This window comes from Papilio machaon, chromosome 2 (genome assembly GCF_912999745.1).
Source record: "Papilio machaon chromosome 2, ilPapMach1.1, whole genome shotgun sequence".
NCBI lineage: Eukaryota > Metazoa > Arthropoda > Insecta > Lepidoptera > Papilionidae > Papilio > Papilio machaon.
In genome coordinates, this window is record NC_059987.1 from 2,894,302 (window position 1) to 2,915,063 (window position 20,762).

The 20,762-nt window shown below is 32.2% G+C and overlaps 3 protein-coding genes across 5 annotated transcripts in view; all 3 read right to left on the minus strand.

Annotated features, from left to right (window-relative positions):
- The window catches only part of LOC106709305, a 50,419-nt gene extending 34,731 nt beyond the window's left edge, over positions 1–15,688 (minus strand). The window contains exons 1-2 of one of the 2 annotated variants that reach the window (XM_045682617.1): positions 15,489–15,688; positions 10,651–10,719 (exon numbers count right to left, since the gene is read on the minus strand). In XM_045682617.1, coding sequence (XP_045538573.1) covers positions 10,651–10,677 — 27 coding nt within the window. In that variant the 5' untranslated portion in view covers positions 10,678–10,719; positions 15,489–15,688. Of the gene's footprint in view, positions 1–10,650; positions 10,720–11,413; positions 11,459–15,488 lie in introns of those variants that run through there. The other variant, XM_045682608.1, reaches the window with a different exon arrangement.
- A 1,390-nt stretch (positions 15,689–17,078) lies between these two features.
- Positions 17,079–20,096, minus strand: LOC106709302 (lipoyltransferase 1, mitochondrial). Of its 2 annotated transcripts, XM_014501079.2 has the most exons (5): positions 19,805–20,096; positions 18,804–19,390; positions 18,457–18,564; positions 17,682–17,895; positions 17,079–17,519 (listed from the first exon to the last, which is right to left on the minus strand). In XM_014501079.2, exons 2-5 carry the CDS (start codon positions 19,347–19,349, stop codon positions 17,125–17,127), a joined length of 1,263 nt encoding a protein of 420 aa, XP_014356565.2. In that variant the 5' UTR covers positions 19,350–19,390; positions 19,805–20,096; the 3' UTR covers positions 17,079–17,124. The 2 variants fall into 2 exon arrangements, with proteins under 2 accessions (XP_014356565.2, XP_014356566.2); XM_014501080.2 differs by lacking the exon at positions 19,805–20,096 and having other exon boundaries at positions 17,080–17,519; positions 17,682–17,883; positions 18,804–19,349.
- LOC106709304 lies at positions 19,473–19,798 on the minus strand. Its single transcript, XM_014501083.2, has one exon. It carries the CDS (start codon positions 19,624–19,626, stop codon positions 19,474–19,476), a length of 153 nt encoding a protein of 50 aa, XP_014356569.1. The 5' UTR covers positions 19,627–19,798; the 3' UTR covers position 19,473.
- Positions 20,097–20,762: the final 666 nt, after the last annotated feature.

A 20,762-nucleotide genomic window follows, 5' to 3' on the forward strand; every position in this document is an offset into this window, starting at 1 on the left:
ATGAATACCATTTGACCGTAAGTTGTGCAACGAGGGTTTGGCAACAGTTACGTAATGGGTACGCGTGACCATCACTACGTATACAAGTCGACACTAGGAATTGCAATAAACATTTTACTTTTCTTACACTTAAGAATTTAATAATTTCACATCCTCTCTACAAATTATGTAGGTACACCTCTTCTTAAATAAAACATACATACTGATTAAGGCGAAAAGTAAGTCGAAATTCCACGCTTCTTTTAATAAAATAGCATTTGACGAATGTATTGTAGTTTGAACAATTTGTTTCACTAATATATATACAATTGCAACCGCAAGCCATCTTTCCTGAATTTTAAATCTTCTTTTTAACTTAAGGACTACAGCGTCCTTGTCCATCAAGCAACCTACAACACTATGTCTCCTATGTCATTCTCTTGACTTCCTAATATGAAACGTCGTCTTGACGTCTACTTTCTATTTCGCTTGTTGCATACGTTATTCGTGGTCTTCCTCTGCTTCTATTTTCTTCTATTGTTGTGGTTATAAGATCATCATGTCGTACCAGATACCCCAATATGTTCCCTCTCCTTTTCTCTATTGTTTTTAACATAGTTGTTTCTTCTTTTAATCATTCTAGCCCTTTCTGATATATGACCTTTTCTACCGAGCTGATCTTCCTGAATTTTTAATGTTTACCTAAAATATTAACGCTTTTTCTATAGCTAACTTTATATTTATAAAAAACCTAGAACAGGTAAACTCTTCTGCGATTGCAATACTTACATTTTATACCTTTAATTAAGTTTTATATTATGTACGCAACGACATTACAACTTTGTTCTGATGAAACCTATTACCGTAACTTCTTCAAAGGGTTTAACTGATTTTCTCACAGTAATTCGAGTTAGTGTGGTAATGCCGCAGTCCACTGAACATGTATGTCGAAGAATATCATTCTCAGTTTCAAATTAGGAACAAATTCATTCCTTCTTCAAATTAGCAAGTAACATGTTCCATTAAAATGATAAAAACCAACTATTTTTGTAAATTAAGTTAAAGGGGTTATATTAAATGTTGCTTGTACGTATGCGTAAATATATGAATTCGAAAGAAGCGAGAAGTCCGTAATATTTGTCTACTTCTCTGGATTACAGGCGTGAGTTTTGCTAAATCATTGCGCTTGCAAATAAAAGATGATGGCTTAAAAAATTAAGCGAGTAAACATTATGTCCAGTTACCACCGATATGGTAGAATCTAGTAAACGATTAAGGATGGCAATAACACAAGCCTTACATGAAACATTGTATTGCACTTTTCTGGTATATCAAACGCAACATTTTAAAGATTTTATTTTCGCGATTCTCGTGAACCAGAAAGTGAATCTACCAAATATCAATTCTAAATTAAAGAGCGAACATTGCAGGAATTGCCGAAATTATGGAGATTAATAAATGTTTCCTTGCCTTAAGTCTGACGGAAACTACAAATTGTACCTTTGCTTTCATAATTCCTTACAGACATAAACTATAAATAAAATAGGAATTTAACAAAAAAAAAATATAAAAGTATGTCAAAGTATTAATAAATGACACCTTGACACCTACATGAGTATGTGAACATTCACAATCTTATATATATAATAGAAAGTTGTGTTAGTTACACCATTTATAACTCAAGAACGGCTGAATCGATTTGACTGAAAATTGGTGGGCAGGTAGCTTAGAACCAGGAAACGGACATAGGATAATTTTTACCCCGTTTTCTATTTTTTTATTCCGCGCGGACGGAGTCGCGGTTAAAAGCTAGTAGTAAGTAAAGAACGAAATCTGTAAACAGTAAAGCACGTCTAAGTCTTGTCATTATAAGTTGAAATGCTCTAATGACGAAAGTTAACTAAATCGAAAATAAAAAACACTAATGTTCATTTGTATTTACCACAGTTTATTTATCTCGGAATATAATATCCGGAATTCGTAGCAATATTTTGCGTCAATTAATTCAAAATGTCTAAATGGAAACACGTGGACTTGAGATTTTGTAATTTTTAGGTCGTTGGCTATAAATAACAATGACATTCCAATGAATTGGAGGTCAGGAAAGTTTAATCAGTATTCTACGATACTTATACAACACTTTAAAATGTTAATAAAATATTTTTTAAAAAAAATTGTGATTTTAAATACAGCGCTTACAATTACCTTGTCACGAAAGATAACATGTGTCCGAGTAGCAAGATATTTTGAGGTTATCATTACGCAGGTCATATTTACGAAGACCTAAATTAATGCGTAATTAATGCTACAGAACGAAAACAAATCTTTTTATTTTTTCTTAAATTGTATTTACATTACTTTTAAAGGGGTTTTGAAGAGAGGTAATGCGAAATGTTTCATAATTAATCATATAATTTAATGAATTCAAAACGTTATGGTACAATGTAGTTAATTTAAGTTAAGCTCTTAACTTTAAAAATCTAATCAAATTCAGTAAATAAGTTATTTGATATGATAATAACAAACTTAAATAATTGAGATCTACCTATACACCAAGTTTTCATGTCGATCGAATGATTAAACAGGAATTTATAAATAAGTTGTCGTTACCTTATCTGTGAAAATATTATTCAAGCAAAACATAGAAAGTGTAACCGGCTCGACAAACAACTTGTTGTGGTGTTTTAATTTGATTAGTTATCTGTCAATTTGTTTCAGGAAGAGAATTGTGAATTGAACGTTTTAATAAAAGTTAACCGCAGCTTGAAGTCACCCATTTCATTGATCAACCATCATGAATGAATAAATAAAAAATAGAATCATATTTCAATTGGCACAAAGTATCTATAATAAGTATAGACATGATATGTTGCACATAACTATTTTTTAACTACAATTTAATTAATAAAAATATACTTTAAGAGAAGATAATTTCAACTTCTTGGCATAAGTAAAAACAAATCTTGTTATATAACAAAAATTGTGTAACGCATCGTTATAATTATTACTGATATTGATGGGAGGTAGAGGCCGTGACGTAAATTCTAGTTTTTTGCGGCTTTAGCAAAAAATAACTTACATTAATGTTATTGATAAATATATGGACTAGACAAACTTTTTATCTGTTTCTATGCGGAATCTCGAAACTGCGATAACATTTTTCGCCGAGGCAAGCAAAATAATCTTACCAAAGCGGCCCCTATTGGAAGATTTATACAACCAAGCCAAGTGATAACACCGTCTCTTATATTTGGGTCATATTGATAAGTCGTCACCGAGGGAGACATAATTAAGAAATATAATAATAAAACCATATGAACGATTTTATTTTTAAGATTAACTACGATTATTGCCAAATAACATTCGTTTGAAAAAACTAGCTAGCGGTTAAAACGTTACATGGACAATTAATTTTTGAAGGAATAAAAAATAGAAAGAACTAGAAGAGTTAATAATTCGGTTTTGATATGCTATGAATAGATTTATTCGCTTGAATATTTTAAGTCTTATTTTAGTAGTATATGTACGAGTAACAGCAGTAGAAGCCTGTAACAACAAGATCAGTGAGATGAATGGGCCGGCTCGAGCGGTAAGACAGGAGTGAAGTGGAAGCAATTTCACGATACGTCCGATGAGCATGGTGCCGGAGGCCTGATTTTAATCCTCTTTTAAGAAGGTATTCCCACCATTTTCTTAGAAAGCAAGGATGGGAAGGGGATGGGGATTTGACGGGGGAAGGGTCGCAGAGGTAGGGGAAATATTCTCTTTCTGTGCGTCCCCTACTCCGTCGATTAAAGGTAGGCCACTTTAAATATTAAAAAAAACTTGAGAGGTGTCAAGGGACACCCGGATGGAACGAAGTTTCTTTCTATTAATTAGTGAAGGAACCAATGTTTATTCTATGAATAAAAAACTTAAGTCTTCAGAAGAAGTACATTTTATTTCTATGAATTTTCGTTATATATTGTCACGTCGTTGCCATGGTGAAGTAGCGCTCATTCGTCGTTAACATACTTACTATAGCAAAAAGTGTCGGGACAACTTTTCGTAAGAATTTTTTCCGTCTAGCCCCCTTTCACAACGCGCGATAAGGAACTTCGTTCCAAAAAAACTGCTTTTTGTCTTTTACTAAAATTCTCAGAAGCATTGCTTTAAAAATATTGGCTATGCCAAAACTAATGTTATGATTTGATCAAAGGAAAGGGCAATTGGTTAGCACATCGGAGTTCTCATAAAAATCAAATGTCAGGGTCGTAACGCAGTCGTTCGTGGTTCGTGGGGAAGCCGACACAAAAAGTTAATCAAAAGAAGCGCAATGTAGCGTTCAATTATTCAATTTTGTTATGACGTAATGATCCGTGACGTAATGTGACTAGATGTTTTTGATTGTTTGATTTTGTTTTGATAATAACTAAGGAAAAACTTCAGGGATTTATTTTTTATTTATATGTAATTTTAAAAAAAACTTGAGAGGTGTCAAGGGACACCCGGATGGAACGAAGTTCCTTTCGATTAATTAGTGAAGGAACCAATGTTTATTCTATGAATAAAAAACTTAAGTCTTCACAAGAAGTACATTTTATTTCTATGAATTTTCGTTATATATTGTCACGTCGTTGCCATGGTGAAGTAGCGCTCATTCGTCGTTAACATACTTACTATAGCAAAAAGTGTCGTGACAACTTTTCGTAAGAATTTTTTCCGTCTAGCCCCCTTTCACAACGCGCGATAAGGAACTTCGTTCCAAAAATAAATATTTATTTTGGCATTAGCTAATCCTTTTCTTGAATCTAGAAAAACTGTTACTCTTTTCTAGACACAAGCTGGAACGCATCTGTGAGTCTTCCGAGTGTTGTTTACAGTATAAGACATAATTCAATGTCTTTCAACAAAATCTTTAGATTAATTAATGAAACAATGAAAAAATGTTGAATAAGTTCTTATTCTTATACTTTTTGGAAGAATAGAAAATATTAATTGGTTATTAAGGAAGCGAGCCGGATTTCTTATGGATATAAAAATAATAAACCGTCATTAACATTGTCTCAGTAAACGTGACGCGCCCAGCCTTCGTGACTAAACCGAACTAAATAAATTAGAATACAATGGACTGTAATAGACTTGACAGGCAATTAATAGGTGTGCATAATGATACACTTTATTTATTTTGAACACATAAAAAATTGCACAGTGACATGACATGTTCTCGCAGATCAGATTGACATAGTCATGCCATAACGTTGTCAAGCTATAGAACTAGAAATGATATTGGAATTAGACCTTGTTGTAAGTATCCGTTTGGTTATACCACACGAATACCTGTACCAAATCCCTTTATCCAATATAGTATTAAGACGTAACTACAATGCTATAACATCCGAGTAGCGAATATTGTTTTCAGCGTGGAAATGTTTTAGGGTTTATATGAACTAAGTATTTTGTTTGTTTGCGACATTATTTTGACATTTTGTATCTTTTGGTTAGCAACTATTTCCTTGCTCGACTAGTAAAAAAATGACCTACATTTTTGTTCGTTGATTTTGTTTTTACCCGATAATTGTAATAAAACGAAACATTGTTTAGTTATCTTGTTCAACAAGTTTTTGTGATTGAGATTACGAAGGTTACGCTCAGCCAAGGTGCCAGCCATTTGATGTTCATTGGTGATAAGGTTCATGATAGCGACATTAACCTAGAAAATGTCGCCTTGAACATATTTGCATATAGCTATCGCCCGGAACTTCGTCCGCGTGGATGATGAATTTTCAAAAAATCTTAAATAAATATTTGATTACTGAAAAATATTTTTGTAAATTTTCAAATGTATTATTGTAATGATAACTCTATTGAGAGTAAAAAATACGTTAGTAAATTTTACTAATATTTTAATTAATTAAATTCACTTTTTCAACAATTACATCAAAACCGGCGAATTTTACAAAGATATTTTCCGCATCCGCATCCGGTATAAATAAAACAAGTGGTACTCATAACATTTAACAAACACGATAATTATCACGCTTCATAGAGTCTTCATTATGTCTGTCACACACCTAAGAACATTACTAAGCTATTCAACTAGAAATAAGTGTACTGGATGTAATATCCAAATTTGTAGTAGTAATATATTTTTATACTGTCATAGATTTTGTTAAAAAAAAACGATTTTTTTTAAATTAAATAGAAAACATTCAATAAATATTACAATATCACATTTCATCTATTAGCATATAACTAACAAATACTATGCAATTTGCAATATTACTCTCGTAGTGTTTTGTTGACGGTAACAATTATCGTGTCATCTTCACTTTGAAATGGAAAGTAATATTCAAAGCCGATATTCCCGCTTACAAGGCTCGCGATGCACACGCGGCCTTGAATGTGTACGTGTACGTCGGTTTACGATTTAAATAAACTTAATAAAAATTAATATTATTGTTTGTTAAAAAGTGTTTTTATTTCAAAGCATAATAACCGCCTCTTGAATTCTACAACATTTTAAAATATGGTAACAGATTTTTATTGTTTTCATGCAAATAATAATTAAATTGGCATTTTATAAAGGTATTTGTATCTGTACAATATGAAACTTTTAACATAACCGTCTAGAATAAATTAAAGACCACGATCCCTCGTGATGTTGTGTGGCTTATAACTTTTTCTAATATAACTTTAAAAGCAGGTAAAATTACCCAGGAGTTTTTTATAATTTTAAGTAATATAATGTTAGTAACAAATATAAATGAGTGTATATTCATATCACATAGTGGAGTTACAACTTTCAACAAAAAAAAAACTGATTCGTTAGCCCGGCCTTGACCCATTGCGAGTACCCTGACATCGAACCCATTTGGATTTCTCTCTCAACTGTGTGATCTTCTCCGAGTATTTCAAGGTGATTCCATATTACTATCACTACAACACTATACAATAATGTTACAATCTTTCTTCATTTGTATTCAATAAAAACAATCGGGGACAAATCTGTTCTCATATCTTTACACTAACAATGTGAGAAAAATCACCTCTATAAATGCAATCATTGCAGTGGTCCTTGGCAAACTTGTGCTAAGATTGTAGATAAATATAATTTTTACATTGATAAAGCAAAGATAACGCTTACCTTTTATCTGAAGATAAATTTTATACCAAATTAGTGATAATAAAACTGATCAATTTATAAATCAATCGTACGTTATTAAATAATAATTTCAAGATATAATGTAATGACTTAATAAAGAGTTATCTATCTCTTTAAAACATTGAACAACAAACGAATATGCAGTTTTAACTTAACACGTTTAATACCAAACGTTTTATTTTCATATACTAAAATTATCTTACGGGATCAGTCGAATCGATTGCAGTTAACGTGTTAACTTATGCGACAATCATTAAAATGTTGAATGCTATTGACGATGACGAACATCATTAATTGCAATATGATTAGTGCATTGTTAGCCCCTAAAAGAAGGTGCGTATGTTCTTTCAGCTGAATGGATATTTGCGTTACTTATAACAAAACAAATGGCGTAAAAAGTCAATTCGACTCTTTCAAACTTTCCGAGGGACGTTTTAATGAGAAATAAATTGACGATTATGTAATTAAGTATAATTTTCTTTAGCAATACAACTGTATGTAATTTTGGTACACCTATATAATTTGTAATAATAGTAAAAGAAGAAGGCTTCCACACTTTCGTAACTTCTAAGTATACCATCAAATCTATAATAGTTATTTTTGATGAAGATGAAGAAATTAAAATTATCCCAATTACTTAAAAGAGTTACCAAAGTTGTAGAGTAGTCCCATTTTACGAGTATTGCACTGCGATATATATATTTGGAAATGTTTTGATGTCATTTCTATATCAATCTTGACTAATGTTCGTAAATCGGCTAAAATCATTACTAAGTTCAGTAAGTATGTGTTCGTATCAACGACCATGGCTAGAGCAGAGCCTGTGCGTAGCACTAGAAGATTGTACAACAATGAGAAGATGTAGGAGAATATGTAGGGCACCAACATGTACATCCTGTGTCAGCCCCGGATGGGGAAATGACTCCGGATATGTATGCCAAAAGAGACTCCGGATATGTATGTCAAAAGAGGTACGATTAAATAGGAAAATTACTATATTAGGCCCTGTTTCACTATGTCCAAATAAAGTACTAGATAACTAACTAAAAAATAAATTAACTGGCACATTATATTTTCACAGCTTCTCTGGCGATTATAGAACGCGAACGACAACTTTATTTGATTAAGTTTTGAGTAGCTCATTCAGGGCGTACTTGGACATTGTGAAACAGGCCCTTAGAGTCATTATTATACATGTACCAAAATATCTTCCCGTACCCACAAGATTCCAAGGCTAATACACCTGTACAAATTATATTTTATACGGATGGTACGGATGACAAGTGCTTAGGCTTTAGGAATGTCGTGGAGTCACGACACTACTTTAGCAGAAGTGGCAAGTTATGGAATTTAATAGGCTCCGCTGTATAAGGCTAAACAAGTGACGTCGTTGGAATTACGATTATCAATGCCAATAAAAATATTATTTTATCCTTTATATGTAATTAATTTAGATATTATATCGATTTTGTGCATCACAGAAAGCAAATTCACATCTACGTGTAATTGAAAAAACCTGAGATAATCTTTGTTCATGTGGTGCAGCAGTAGAAATTGCCAAAAAATATTTACTAGCTTATCTCATTTTTGACATTTTCCTAGTTATATTTTATAAAGATTAATAAAATAGATATTGGAGTTTTGTGGTTTTCAATGACATAAATTAAGTGTTATAAATTTAATAACTATTTAATTATATAAATAATAAAAAATAGGTCTCATAAGTGTCTGAAAAATGTAATTGTGATGTTAATTGCGGGACCTCAGTCACCCGGCGTCCGGTGTTTACGCAAACATATCTTTTGATTGTACTTAAAGTACATAGTTGAAGCAATCAACCTTGCATTGTAACAATATATCTTTTTAAAAACGACTTCGATAATCTGTTCAAAACTCAAACTGTCTTTTGACGACGAAATAAAAACGAAACTCGAGAAAATTTTTTGAATGTTACAAATGATAGCTTCAGATGTTTTAAAAGTTGCGTATCACTTTAGGTCACAGATTTTATTTAGCATTATGTATTATAATATAAATGTTTTTAAAAGAATGAGATGAGCTAGAAGCAAGGACTTTGAAACCAGTTGAATTGTAAGTCCCCTGACTTGGTAAGGAATTGTTCCTCCCATACGTGGTTGCTATCTTATATATATTATATAGATAAAAGAAACATAGGCTGGTACCAATCTTTCTCATTGCATGTATATCGCAATATTTAAACTAAGTACTGGTACAGAACAGCAAATCTTTAAACCTTTTACATGGTTTTATTAATGCTCGACAAAATAAATTTGTTTGTGTTTATCGTATAATTTAATTCAAAACTACTTCGTTTGAGTTTCGCACCCAATTTCCCCATAAATTGTGACAACGCACAATACTGAGTCAGCACCATCAACCGAATTCTACGTAAACTGGCGTAGTTGTTTCACTTTAAATTAAGGCAAGGATAACCAGCAGGAGCTTTACGCGCACTTACCACGAAGTGGCAAGCCAATGTCTCCGTATGACATGACGTAATTGTTATTTACTTCCAAATCTTGGCTTTTGCAGACTTATACCTACGACTCGGTGTTTTGGATTTACGATTAAAGCAAATCTATTGATCTAGGAAAACGATCTGTATCTTTGTTAATTTTATTGGCTGTAACTACTACTTTGTTTTGTCAATTGGTGTAACTCGCTTACCTTCTATGTAAGTTCTATCTTTTCACATTTAAAAAGATAGATGCGCCGAGTATTTTCACTTAAAGAACTCCATCAGAATACTGGCGTAGGCCTAATTTTAGCACAATTTGCAAGTTTACCTATAGCTTTTATTGCACTATATTATTTAGATACATGTTAACATAATGTCATTTCTTTAAATCAATGCCATAAGTATGAATTTCAATGAGTAATCGTATTACGATTGCGCATTGACAAAAGCATTTAAGTAATTGCGAGCGCGCGACACTATGACGAATTTGTGTCACTGGTTCAATGCGACGCACCCGGACATTTTTGACCTAACGCTCTTTATTGTTACACATAAAGTTCAATAGCTTTCAGGTCTTTATATCTCGTTAACTAGTGTAGTGTTAAGTGGAGCTATGTAGAGTTATTAAATGAACAGCTTAAACTAATAAACTGCGTCTAAATGTCTTCAGGCTGTTAAAATAGAAGCACTACATCAATCTTCAGTAAGTTAGTAAGTAAGTAGATAGGTTTTAAACAAGTAACTTTGTTTAACACATAACCTCAAACAAAACTTTAGATGAAAGTTACGTTGAGTTTTCCGAATTAAATTAGAAAATGAATAAACCTATAGAACCCAACGTAATTCTATTCTGATGTTCTTTCATCAAGACTATTTCTGATATGTGAGAGGAAATGAGATGCGGATGAACTAACATCGATGTTGAGATTTTCTCATGTCCTACTTATCAGTATCGATTATGAACATGTTTTTTCATTTGAAAAAATCAATTAAAAATTATTACACGTAATAATTATGCGCAAATATTGAAAAAACAAAGTGTACCTACCTTGAATACTATTTTGTCTTCCTCCATTGTTGTTGAAGACGCCTTTGGGACGGTATGTAATACGACGACCTGTTAAATAAAAAATATTATTTTGTAAATTTGGTTAATTATAAATTACAATATGTGCACAGAATCTAATTCACTGCATACACTAAGGTGCTACTGGTCACCTAGATTGCTCGAATCTTGATTGTAACGTCAAAAATATTATTATCTCACTTTTTTAGAGAGAATTAAAAAGATAACATCGCATGAATATGGTTTTCTATGTAGCCTATGTTCCAAGTTTATCTGCTGTTAAAAACAAAGATCTGTTTTGTTTGAAAATTTAGAATCAAACTATAAAAAATTTAGACTGTGTTTCACTTAAATTTTTGCTTAAACTTACGTCAAATCTTTACCGCACTCTGATATTTGACATTACCAGAAATCATGATTATTGAAATACGACTATGCGTAGACTACCGAAACTCAATCTTGACAAATAAATAACAAAATATACTGTAAGCTGTTTTGGTGCTATTTATCATATTTAAGGTTAAAACGTACTCTTTTATAACCACATTGATGTTCATAATGGCAATCACCGGCGGTCAAAGTGTTAAAACACGTGTTTAACTTAACAGTATCTATACTGTATTTTTTGGTGTAATGCAGATACTAGTATATTCTAAAATTTCAACATGTCAAGGGAATGTCACTTCAAATATATTTTTCTACACGATACAATAACTTTATAAATAAACAAATCTAATTAACATACCCTTGGTCGACGTACCAGGAAGACGGTCATCGAGTATGACAGAACAGAAGTACGACACAGATTAAAAATACAGTTGGCGGCAATAATTACCATACTAACCAACAAATGCAATCACTCACGTGCAACTCACGAGCCTTACTAATTCCAATAATACTAGATTACATTTCTATGATAGTTTTTTATATTAACAATAGATTACAGAGACCTGCATTTTCTCGTATAGTATCGTATACAGTTAGAAAACATTCCTCTCTATATCATAAACAGAAAACATGTCATTGTCTAGTCATCTTACTATTCACACATAATCTTTATTAGATGGTATTTCGACAAAACTAGCTCATTGTTAATTTTAATATAATTATTTATTTCATTCAATAAACGCTAAGTATGTAGGGCAACTTTTATGTTGCTGGTCTACATATTACTAGTATGTAATAATTTAAAACAAAAACAATTCTAACGCTACCAACATAATATTATGATAGCTTCTACGTAAACTAAAAGTCTTTTTTTTTAATTTACTTAATAAATAACCTTATCTAAGTTCTATGAAAAGAAAAAAAAGAGTTTCAGATTTCGATTGTCAATTCATTTTCGCTTTTGCCTATTACGTATTTTATCATAACACTGGCTAGCACTCGTGAATCCGTCAGCGCGAAATTGAAGAAAAACCTCATTAGTAGTAGCTTATGCTTTATTCTTGGCTGTGTAATAAACTTTCTTATTTACATTAGTTACTTTTATTAGTTAAATTGCGTTTAAAATTGTAGCCTTATAATTTGCGCGTTACAAACACAAGATTATAGCCGTAGGAGCCGTCGATTTACGTATTCTTTTGTGAGACAAGAATATAAAACAATAGATAAATAATTAGTGTGAGGGAGGAGCAAAGGTTATGACATAAATAATAACCCAACCTACAGCTTGCATGAATGGCTGCCTCTGCAGCGTTCAATTGCACATCTTGCTTTATTGTGTACAATAAATTTATCAAGATGTCAGCATTATGAAAGAATTCATGTGCTTAATTATTCTGAATTATAATTATTATATAACTTAATATATAAATGTATAATAATTTACAACTATGAAACATTGATTTAATTCCATGTACAAAAGTAAACACAGTTTATTCAGAACTCTGTAATATCAGCCTACCCCTCTGGGTTACCGGTGTAAGTTTTTTTTTGTTGTTGTCAAATATTTAATACCATTATCTTATTTTGTTTTTTTTATCAATTAATTAAAACATGCGCTTAATATTTGGTCCATCTTATTATTTTCAAAGGACCGAATGTTGCAAAAGTTTAAATTTATTTTAATCTGATAAAAGTATCCGTTCCAGTATTAGAATAAATAAATATTATTACAATCAGTTTTATATCATCTGTTTAATTAGGACTACAAATGAAAATAATTACATCGATTAACGATCTCTACAATGCTCTTGGTCTATAAATTCCAATAAATTTTAGTTGCATAAAAAAATATTGCAATTGTTGTGTATTAAAACATTCTAAATTTATGTTACGTTTAATTTTTTTCTGCATTTATTGTTTATCACGAGATACAACAATAAAATTGGTTTATTTGTTATTTTTTTACAACCGAATTGTAGAATGGTGCGTAATATCGAAGATGAATTAAATTGTTCGTTCCGCTTAGAAATCGAACGTCCGTACAATTCTTCGGCAGATTCGTGCGCAGCGCGATGAAGCAACATAGAGTACAGTCACCGAGAAATACTTAAAATTAGTTTTACTTAAATAATTTTTTTCAGTATTCTAAGCAAATTCAGATTACACCGGTCTTATTACCGGTCTCAGAGTATTAGTAATCCTCCTGAATGTCGTTTTTATGTGTAAAAACTATACTATGAGATGCACTTAGTAACCAATTAACTTGAGTTCGGTATAGACACATCACGTTGCTATCAAATGTCTAAACATCGTAGTAACTTTTTAGAATGTATAAACTTATGTTGTTACGATAGTTTTGTTTGTCATTGTACCTGTTATATTGCATTACCACGGCAACGTACCTAACCTTCTGCTATATATTTGCATTTTATTTTAGTACAGAAAACATTTGTTCATAGTAAGTGCATTTTACATTTGTCCTTCGTATACTGCAAATAATTTTTACTTTAAAGTAAATACTAAACGGACAACAATTAAGATTTTATGGCGGGAAAGTACGGACCTTTTTTGGAAAATCGTAATTTAATTGATTAAACAAAAGCTGTGTTAAACATAATAATAACTAAAAACACCATTAAAATTAAGTATACGAGACAAATTAAAATCTTTAGTTTCTCTTGAATTTAAATATAAAGTTTTTTTTTTTTAATTTTAATAAGCGCATGTTACAAAATGTATAGCTAAATAATAAATGTTTACTGTGAGAATGACCTAAAATAATGTAACGAGCGCTCATTCATTGCGCGGATCGAATTTGAAGTAGCTTGCACAAATTACTTGTTCTATACATGCATAATTTTTATTTGAAATACATTGTACACGTTTAAGTACTGTTTTTAGAAACAACATCGTAAGTTTTTATGAAAACGGACGGAAAATTACGGAGATTTTGTTTTAATACCGTCGCCCATTGGTCCAAATTGGACCATAATTCATAATCAAAGTATATTTCCTTTTTCGCGCAATTTCCTTAAAAAGAAATCCAAACTTTTCGCTTTACATATTATTATAATGATACGTAAATAAAATAAACTTTACTGTAAAGGTTAATAGCTCTAATCGTAAAAAAATGAGACAGATCCGAAAAAGCGATACATAATAGTTATCCTCAATTGGAACTGAAATAACATTACCAAATGAAAAAGATGGCGGATACCGCTCGTTGTCTCGGTTAACATTAAGATCTTTACATTGATAAAAACCTCAATGTTGAATAACAACCTATCGCAATACCTAGGTTCAGTTCAATTTAAATTAAAAATACAAAAAGAGATGATACCGGATATAATATAAATTACTTATCGTTATCAAAAGCAGTAGATTGTCACTTTTGTATCATTAACAATCAAGTTTTTAACAGTAATAAATAATAATGTTTAAAAATCGTTTGCTGAACAATATTTTATTTTACGTTAATAACTACTAGATACTAGATCCTTATTAGAATCCTACTACAGTATCGCTAATCTAAGATATAATTAATGCTTTGTTAGTTACTAATGCATTTCTTTATCTTTCATTTTGCACTCATAAGAACTATTTACGTGACTGCCAAAGCTTGTTGGTTCTCTACTGGTGATATAGCTAATCGCTAATAAAATTTTTATTTGCCCGAAATATATTGCCCTCCAGTCAGTCAATACATACATAAGCTGAGTAATAACTTATTCATAAATTACAAGATTATAAGTCACGTTCATTCAACTCTTTTGAAAGAAATCAATTTGAATAGAATATTGTTCTGGGTATCGTGAGTATTAATGGAAACTGTAACGGTTTGTGTTGTCTTTCTCTGAGTTTTTATGATAAATGTAACTTACAAAGATGGTCTAGTCTCATCATCTATATGACGCAAACTAGATCTGACATTATCCTCAGTCTGATAAAGATATGTATTTCCATATTACTTAGGTTTGTTTATATACATACTAGTTTTTACCCACGTTAAAAAATTAACTTAACAAGTAGCCTATGTGTTATGTTATGTTCTACATCTGTGCCAAATTTCATCAAGATCCGTTCAGCCGTTCCTTCATCCATCCATAAATCTAAACATTTATAATATTAGTAATTGAGGAAATCATTAAATATACGTAAATCTTATAACGTGAATTATGTATTTTCTACTAAATGTCGACATTGTACTTATAGAGAAAACAGGAAACTTTATATATTCTGAATAAAATGTTAATCAGAACCAGCAATATTTTTGATGTCATCCAATAAAAATTGTTTAATCCTCAATCATTTAAAATTGTTAATTCATTCACTTTGTAAGTTTGTTATTGATAAAGCTTAGGTAATGTGATGTCGAAGATTACACCAGGGTCATCGTTATAATTATTAATATTTTATCATTCATTATTACTTACTTGTTAATGACTTTAAAAAAAAAGTCCAACACTCCACTAACTAAGTATAAATCGCAAGTTACAAAACTCTTGCGTTGTTTATCTCAAAGCTCTAAATATTCTCAGTTGTCATGGTAACGCGTAGAGTATTGTGAAATGGCGGTTTGTGCGCGCGCGCCGCAATGTACGAACGCGGACTGGCTACGTTCGGCGCGGCCGACAACCACCACCGCGGCTCCTCAGAAAGCGAGAGGAAGAGCAGGCCCCAAGCCTGTTTTGTTGCACGAGGACGCGTTTCCATTAATCGTATAAGAGTATACTCGTTTACATTCTTATTATCACGATACTTGTATACATCTAATTTTCACTACCACCGCTCAATCAATAGTTTGTTGTGCATCGCAATATGATATAATTAGACAACATGACCCTCCCTTGAAACGTCAACTAAACAATAAAACACTCAAACTCAAACAATCTACATCGCAGATGGCTAGAGCCATGAACCGAAGAATTTGTATTTATTATACGATACAAATTCTTCAAATGTGTAGGTCATGATCAAATAAAAGTACTCTTATAAATGTTATAAAATTTATTTCAATATTACAATAGTAAGAAAATAATTATTATCAATTCGGAATACATCAGTATAAAATATTATCTGAAATCTATTATATACTCTACATTTTACACAAAGGCACCTAATATTCAATCTTAATTAATAAAAAGCAAAGACATTTGATACCTTAATTTAACATAAAAACGATCCATTTCATACAAAAAAGTCCCCGTTTAGGGCAGATCTTAAAAAAATTACCAGATAGTGAAATGGCTTTCAGGTTACTAAAATAAGTTCTAAAGTAAAAGTATGATTATTGTATGTTAATAAAAAGCTACGTACTATTAATGTTCAGTAAAAAAAAAGTTGGCAAATGCCAGTTAAAACAATACAATTTAATTAATTATAAAACAAATGATATGATGCATTCTTGTGGCGATCAGCACCAATGTGCAACACGCATAAATTATTATTGACGAAAAATGAATATTGTTACTTTAAATGGTTATTGTTATGTTATCCAGTTTGATATTAACTTTACACTTGTCAAATTAAAAAGAAGCTTGTGCTAGAATATTGTTCACGACGATAATTGAACAACGAGATTCGAACCCACGACCGCATATCAGCAATCCGTAACTTTAACTATTAGGTTATTAACGCTTCGGATAAAATGCAGTACAAATATTACGGTATTTTGAAATCATATCAAAATTATAAAAATGTATATATTTATTTTATTTAATAACATTAAAAATAACAATACTTCATATCCGCAATACTAAAGTAAAACTAAAATTAATATTACAAGTAAACATGATTACAAATAAAAAGAAAAAAATAACCAAAGCACATTTTACACCAGAAACTAATGTTAGTAAGATCTGAAAGCTAAAACTTTGTTAATATACAAGTCAAGATTTATTTGTTAATATTATTGTGCATATAAATCTCATCAATAAAATATTAAGCCGATCACAAACTTAACTATATATATTTACATGTCCAATGAAAAATATTTAACATGAAAAATTATAACGTATTGATTAAATTTACAAATACCAGTTTTATTATATACAATATAAATTTTTAAATCTAAATAGTATTGACAACTTGGTCGAAACATTTAGCGACAAACTGTTCTTTTTCGTCCAATTTTTTGACATCGCTATTCAAGTGACGTGTGAGCATTGCGTCTTGCAGAGCATTCAGTGCTTCCGAAGTGAATCTCTTGCCTTTCAGATGTGTTATCACCGAAGCCTCTCCATGGAAACCTGACTCGATGAGTCCCGGAGGGATAGATAGAGTCACGTCATCGATCAATCCTTTCTCCACAGTCATGTTGATGACCAGCTCCTGCGTGGCTGTGTATACCTTCGAAGGGGCGAGGATCTCCGCCGGCACGGGGAAAGTGCGACTCACTGTGAAAACTGGTGTTCGGCCAAAACACCAGTCCCAACTTTGCAGTTCTTGCTTCAGTTCAGCAAGACCTAGTGTAACAAAGTTACATTTTTATTAATTTTTATAAGCATTTGCATATCTAGGATAAAATTTTCTATCTGAAAAGATCAGGCAAATTCTATTATAAAACAAAAGTCATAAATTGAAAAAAAAATTCAAATTCAGCATTCTTAAAAATCAATCATATTTACCTGGGAACCAATTATCGGTGGGGTTCACGAACTGGAAGCCTCTCTGCTTCATGATCAAGCCTTGTCCACCATCTTCGAGGTGCAGAGCTGGGGTACGGAGGTACTCATAGCCTACAGCAGTCTGCAGACTGTCCACGGTCACCTTGTGATCAATGTCTGCCAGGTTGGCCACGGCAGAGCGCGTTGACTCCGTCGCCTTTGTCTGTATGCCATGCTAAATAGAATTATGTGTCCTTAACAATATGTTTGTGGTCGGAAGGAAAAGGTTTGGGTTAATATTAGTGAAGCAGGTTGTTAGTGAAGGCACAAAATATCTATTACCTAAGAACAAAGCACACACTAAGAAAAATTAGTAAAAAAAACATAGCCATTAAGATAAGGCAAGTAACTATTATGAGATGTAAACAAATTATTTATTGGGAACAATGTTCAATACAGAAAATAAAAGAGACTATTTTAAAATAAGATATATCACGTGTAGGGGTCACGTGACTTTGATAACCCAGTCTGGGTTGTATGAAAATAATTGGAGAAGGCATTATGTGTGCAATATTAATTTAGCACATCTTAAAACTTTTCGTTATGTCTGGAAAAGTATGATAAATTTAGTATCAATGATGTGAAGGATAGGTAAAATAGATGGGTGCCAATAAATGGGTTATGTATTAGTGTTTTATTATTACATCCTTTACCAAAAAGAAAAAAATAAATTTTTAGGTAAAAATATGTCAAAGATAATCAATACATTACTTTGATAGAATTTAACTATGCTCACCTCTCTTTTTGCCAGGGCTTTGCTGAGATCTGCTTTATTTGCATTGACTAGAAGTGTACAATGATGATATGCTGTTAAACGACCCAATTTTGCAGCTGTTCCAGAAATCTACACATACTATTAAGGAAATATCAAGTAAATTGCAATAGCCTACACAGATATTGTAAGGTGACAAAATAGATAAATATATACAAAAAAAAAACATGTCTAAGAATAAAATAAGTTAATAAATCAATAAATACTAAATCTTATGCCTTCTGAACTAAACATTGATATCAAACATGTTCCAACATTTAAAAAATTTCAATTAATCTTAATTTTATGTTGTGTGATTTAAAAAAGGATACTTTATAATTATCTCGAACAACAATGTCATCACGTTTATTAATAACAGATTTGATTCCAAAACCTCTGAATATAGCTCTCTTGATTAGTTCCAAGTTGTACTTTCTGTCATATCTCTCCCGAGGAGTGAAGAATGTAATGTTAAGATTTCCACGGTCATGATAGACAGTACCTCCTCCACTGTTGCGGCGGGCCAGGGATATATCTTTCTCTGTTAAATGAGAAATGTTCGCTTCAAGCCATGGATTCTGATGACGACCAATAACAACACTAGGCTCATTTCTCCAAACCATCATAACATGATGGTTAGTAAAGTCCATGTTACGGTACATCCAGTCTTCGAGAGCCAAATTGGTGTAAATGTCAGTGGATTGAGACATAAAAACTGATTTTGTTATCTCTTCCTCCTCTGGTAGCACTCGATCTTTCTTTTTCATAGTTACATTGTTGCTGCTTGTAACAAGACAGCGTGAGCTGCTTCGTCTTGTTATTCCCAACACAACACATGCTCCACTCATTACAATTTTTCTCATCATTGTCTGGGCCATGTTTACTTATATTACACAAACGGGCACTTTTCTGTATGAACCTTGGAAAGGCAGTGTTTAAGCGTAAGTTACTTAACCTTTATAATATACTTTAAAAATATTTTTAAAAATAAAGTCCAATTATCTAATGCATATGGCAACAAGCATCAGTGTCAGCCGATGACAATGAGATCAAATATTCGTGAAGGGCAATGGTTTGGTGCAGCCACTTCCAGGTTTGGTGCAGGGTGTTAATTCGATAACGAATACCCAAACAGTCGCGACAGTCACTTGGCATTCCTCCTCTTGGATGCAGGATTAACACAAAAATTACCACACAACTGAATTAAACAAAACGGATACTTGAAACGACGACAGCGACAGCAAAAGTAAATCAAGTTAATTAGACAATGAAACTAAGCGACACATTCAGAACCGAGCACGAACGCGTTACGATGTCTGATGAGTTAAATTACCTTCTGTCGTCTCATTTTATGCACACTGATAAAGATAAGCGGGCCGAGGAACTGAGAGGTCGGGCGAGGGCATTCGAAGTTCACTCGAAGACAAGCAAACAAACAACTAGAACAGATAAGCACGATTCAGCCACGCGTACAATTTTATCAGTACTCTATGTAATTATAGGATAAATTCCACAACTACTTGAAACATTGTATCAAACTCGATTTGCTAATTTATTCAAAGTTTTATAACATGTTCCGTAACATTACTCCTTGAATCCTTGAAGTTAGACGTGTGTAATGTAAATGTAAATCAGCTCTGAACCGGTTCAAAATTTTATATAGACTTGATCGGATGAGCTACAGCTCACCACCTAATGTGACAGCTCCCAGCAGCATATTGGGTTATAATATAACAGTATATTGGTCTATGGCTCCCAGCTCATTGCGATGAATATAACTATGTGAACCAACGAGCTTGACAGGGGTTACGAGTGCCGCCCAACTATTTCGCCTCGCAAGGGACGAAAGAAAATATGGAGAACTGATCGCCAACCTTCGCTAGTCGAAGAGGCACTTCAAGAAGAAGAAGAACCAACGAGCTGCGAGCTGCCTGGTCACTAGTGTCACAGTTCTCAACTCGAAACGCAAATCATAACTCTTTACAGATACAAATTAAGCTGATCTGTGAGCCGGTTCACTGATCTGCTTCACACATGTGAACTTTGAGTTGATATATAGATCATTTTAGTTTAATTATTACAAATTATCATAACTACTAAGTAGTAGTTGAAAAAGTATTAGTGACTCGCGGTTCGAATAAAATAAAAATTATTGAATATAAAGGAAAAAGTAGCGATTAAAGTAAATCGATTTCTAAAACTGCAAATGCAATTGAAATGCCTTTTGAGGGAAAGACAGGGTTTATGTGAGATTCCTACTCACTGAAACCCCCTCGGTGGCTAACCTCAAG

Excerpts from the sequence above, each read along its gene's own strand:
- LOC106709302 (XM_014501079.2), bottom strand. The coding sequence starts at position 19,349 with ATGGCCCAGACAATGATGAGAAAAATTGTAATGAGTGGAGCATGTGTT. Across the intron at positions 18,565-18,803 it reads TTGTTCGAGATAATTATAAA|ATTTCTGGAACAGCTGCAAA; the intron begins GTATCCTTTTTT and ends TAGTATGTGTAG. Across the intron at positions 17,896-18,456 it reads AAGCCCTGGCAAAAAGAGAG|CATGGCATACAGACAAAGGC; the intron begins GTGAGCATAGTT and ends AATTCTATTTAG.
- LOC106709304 (XM_014501083.2), bottom strand. The coding sequence starts at position 19,626 with ATGCCAAGTGACTGTCGCGACTGTTTGGGTATTCGTTATCGAATTAAC.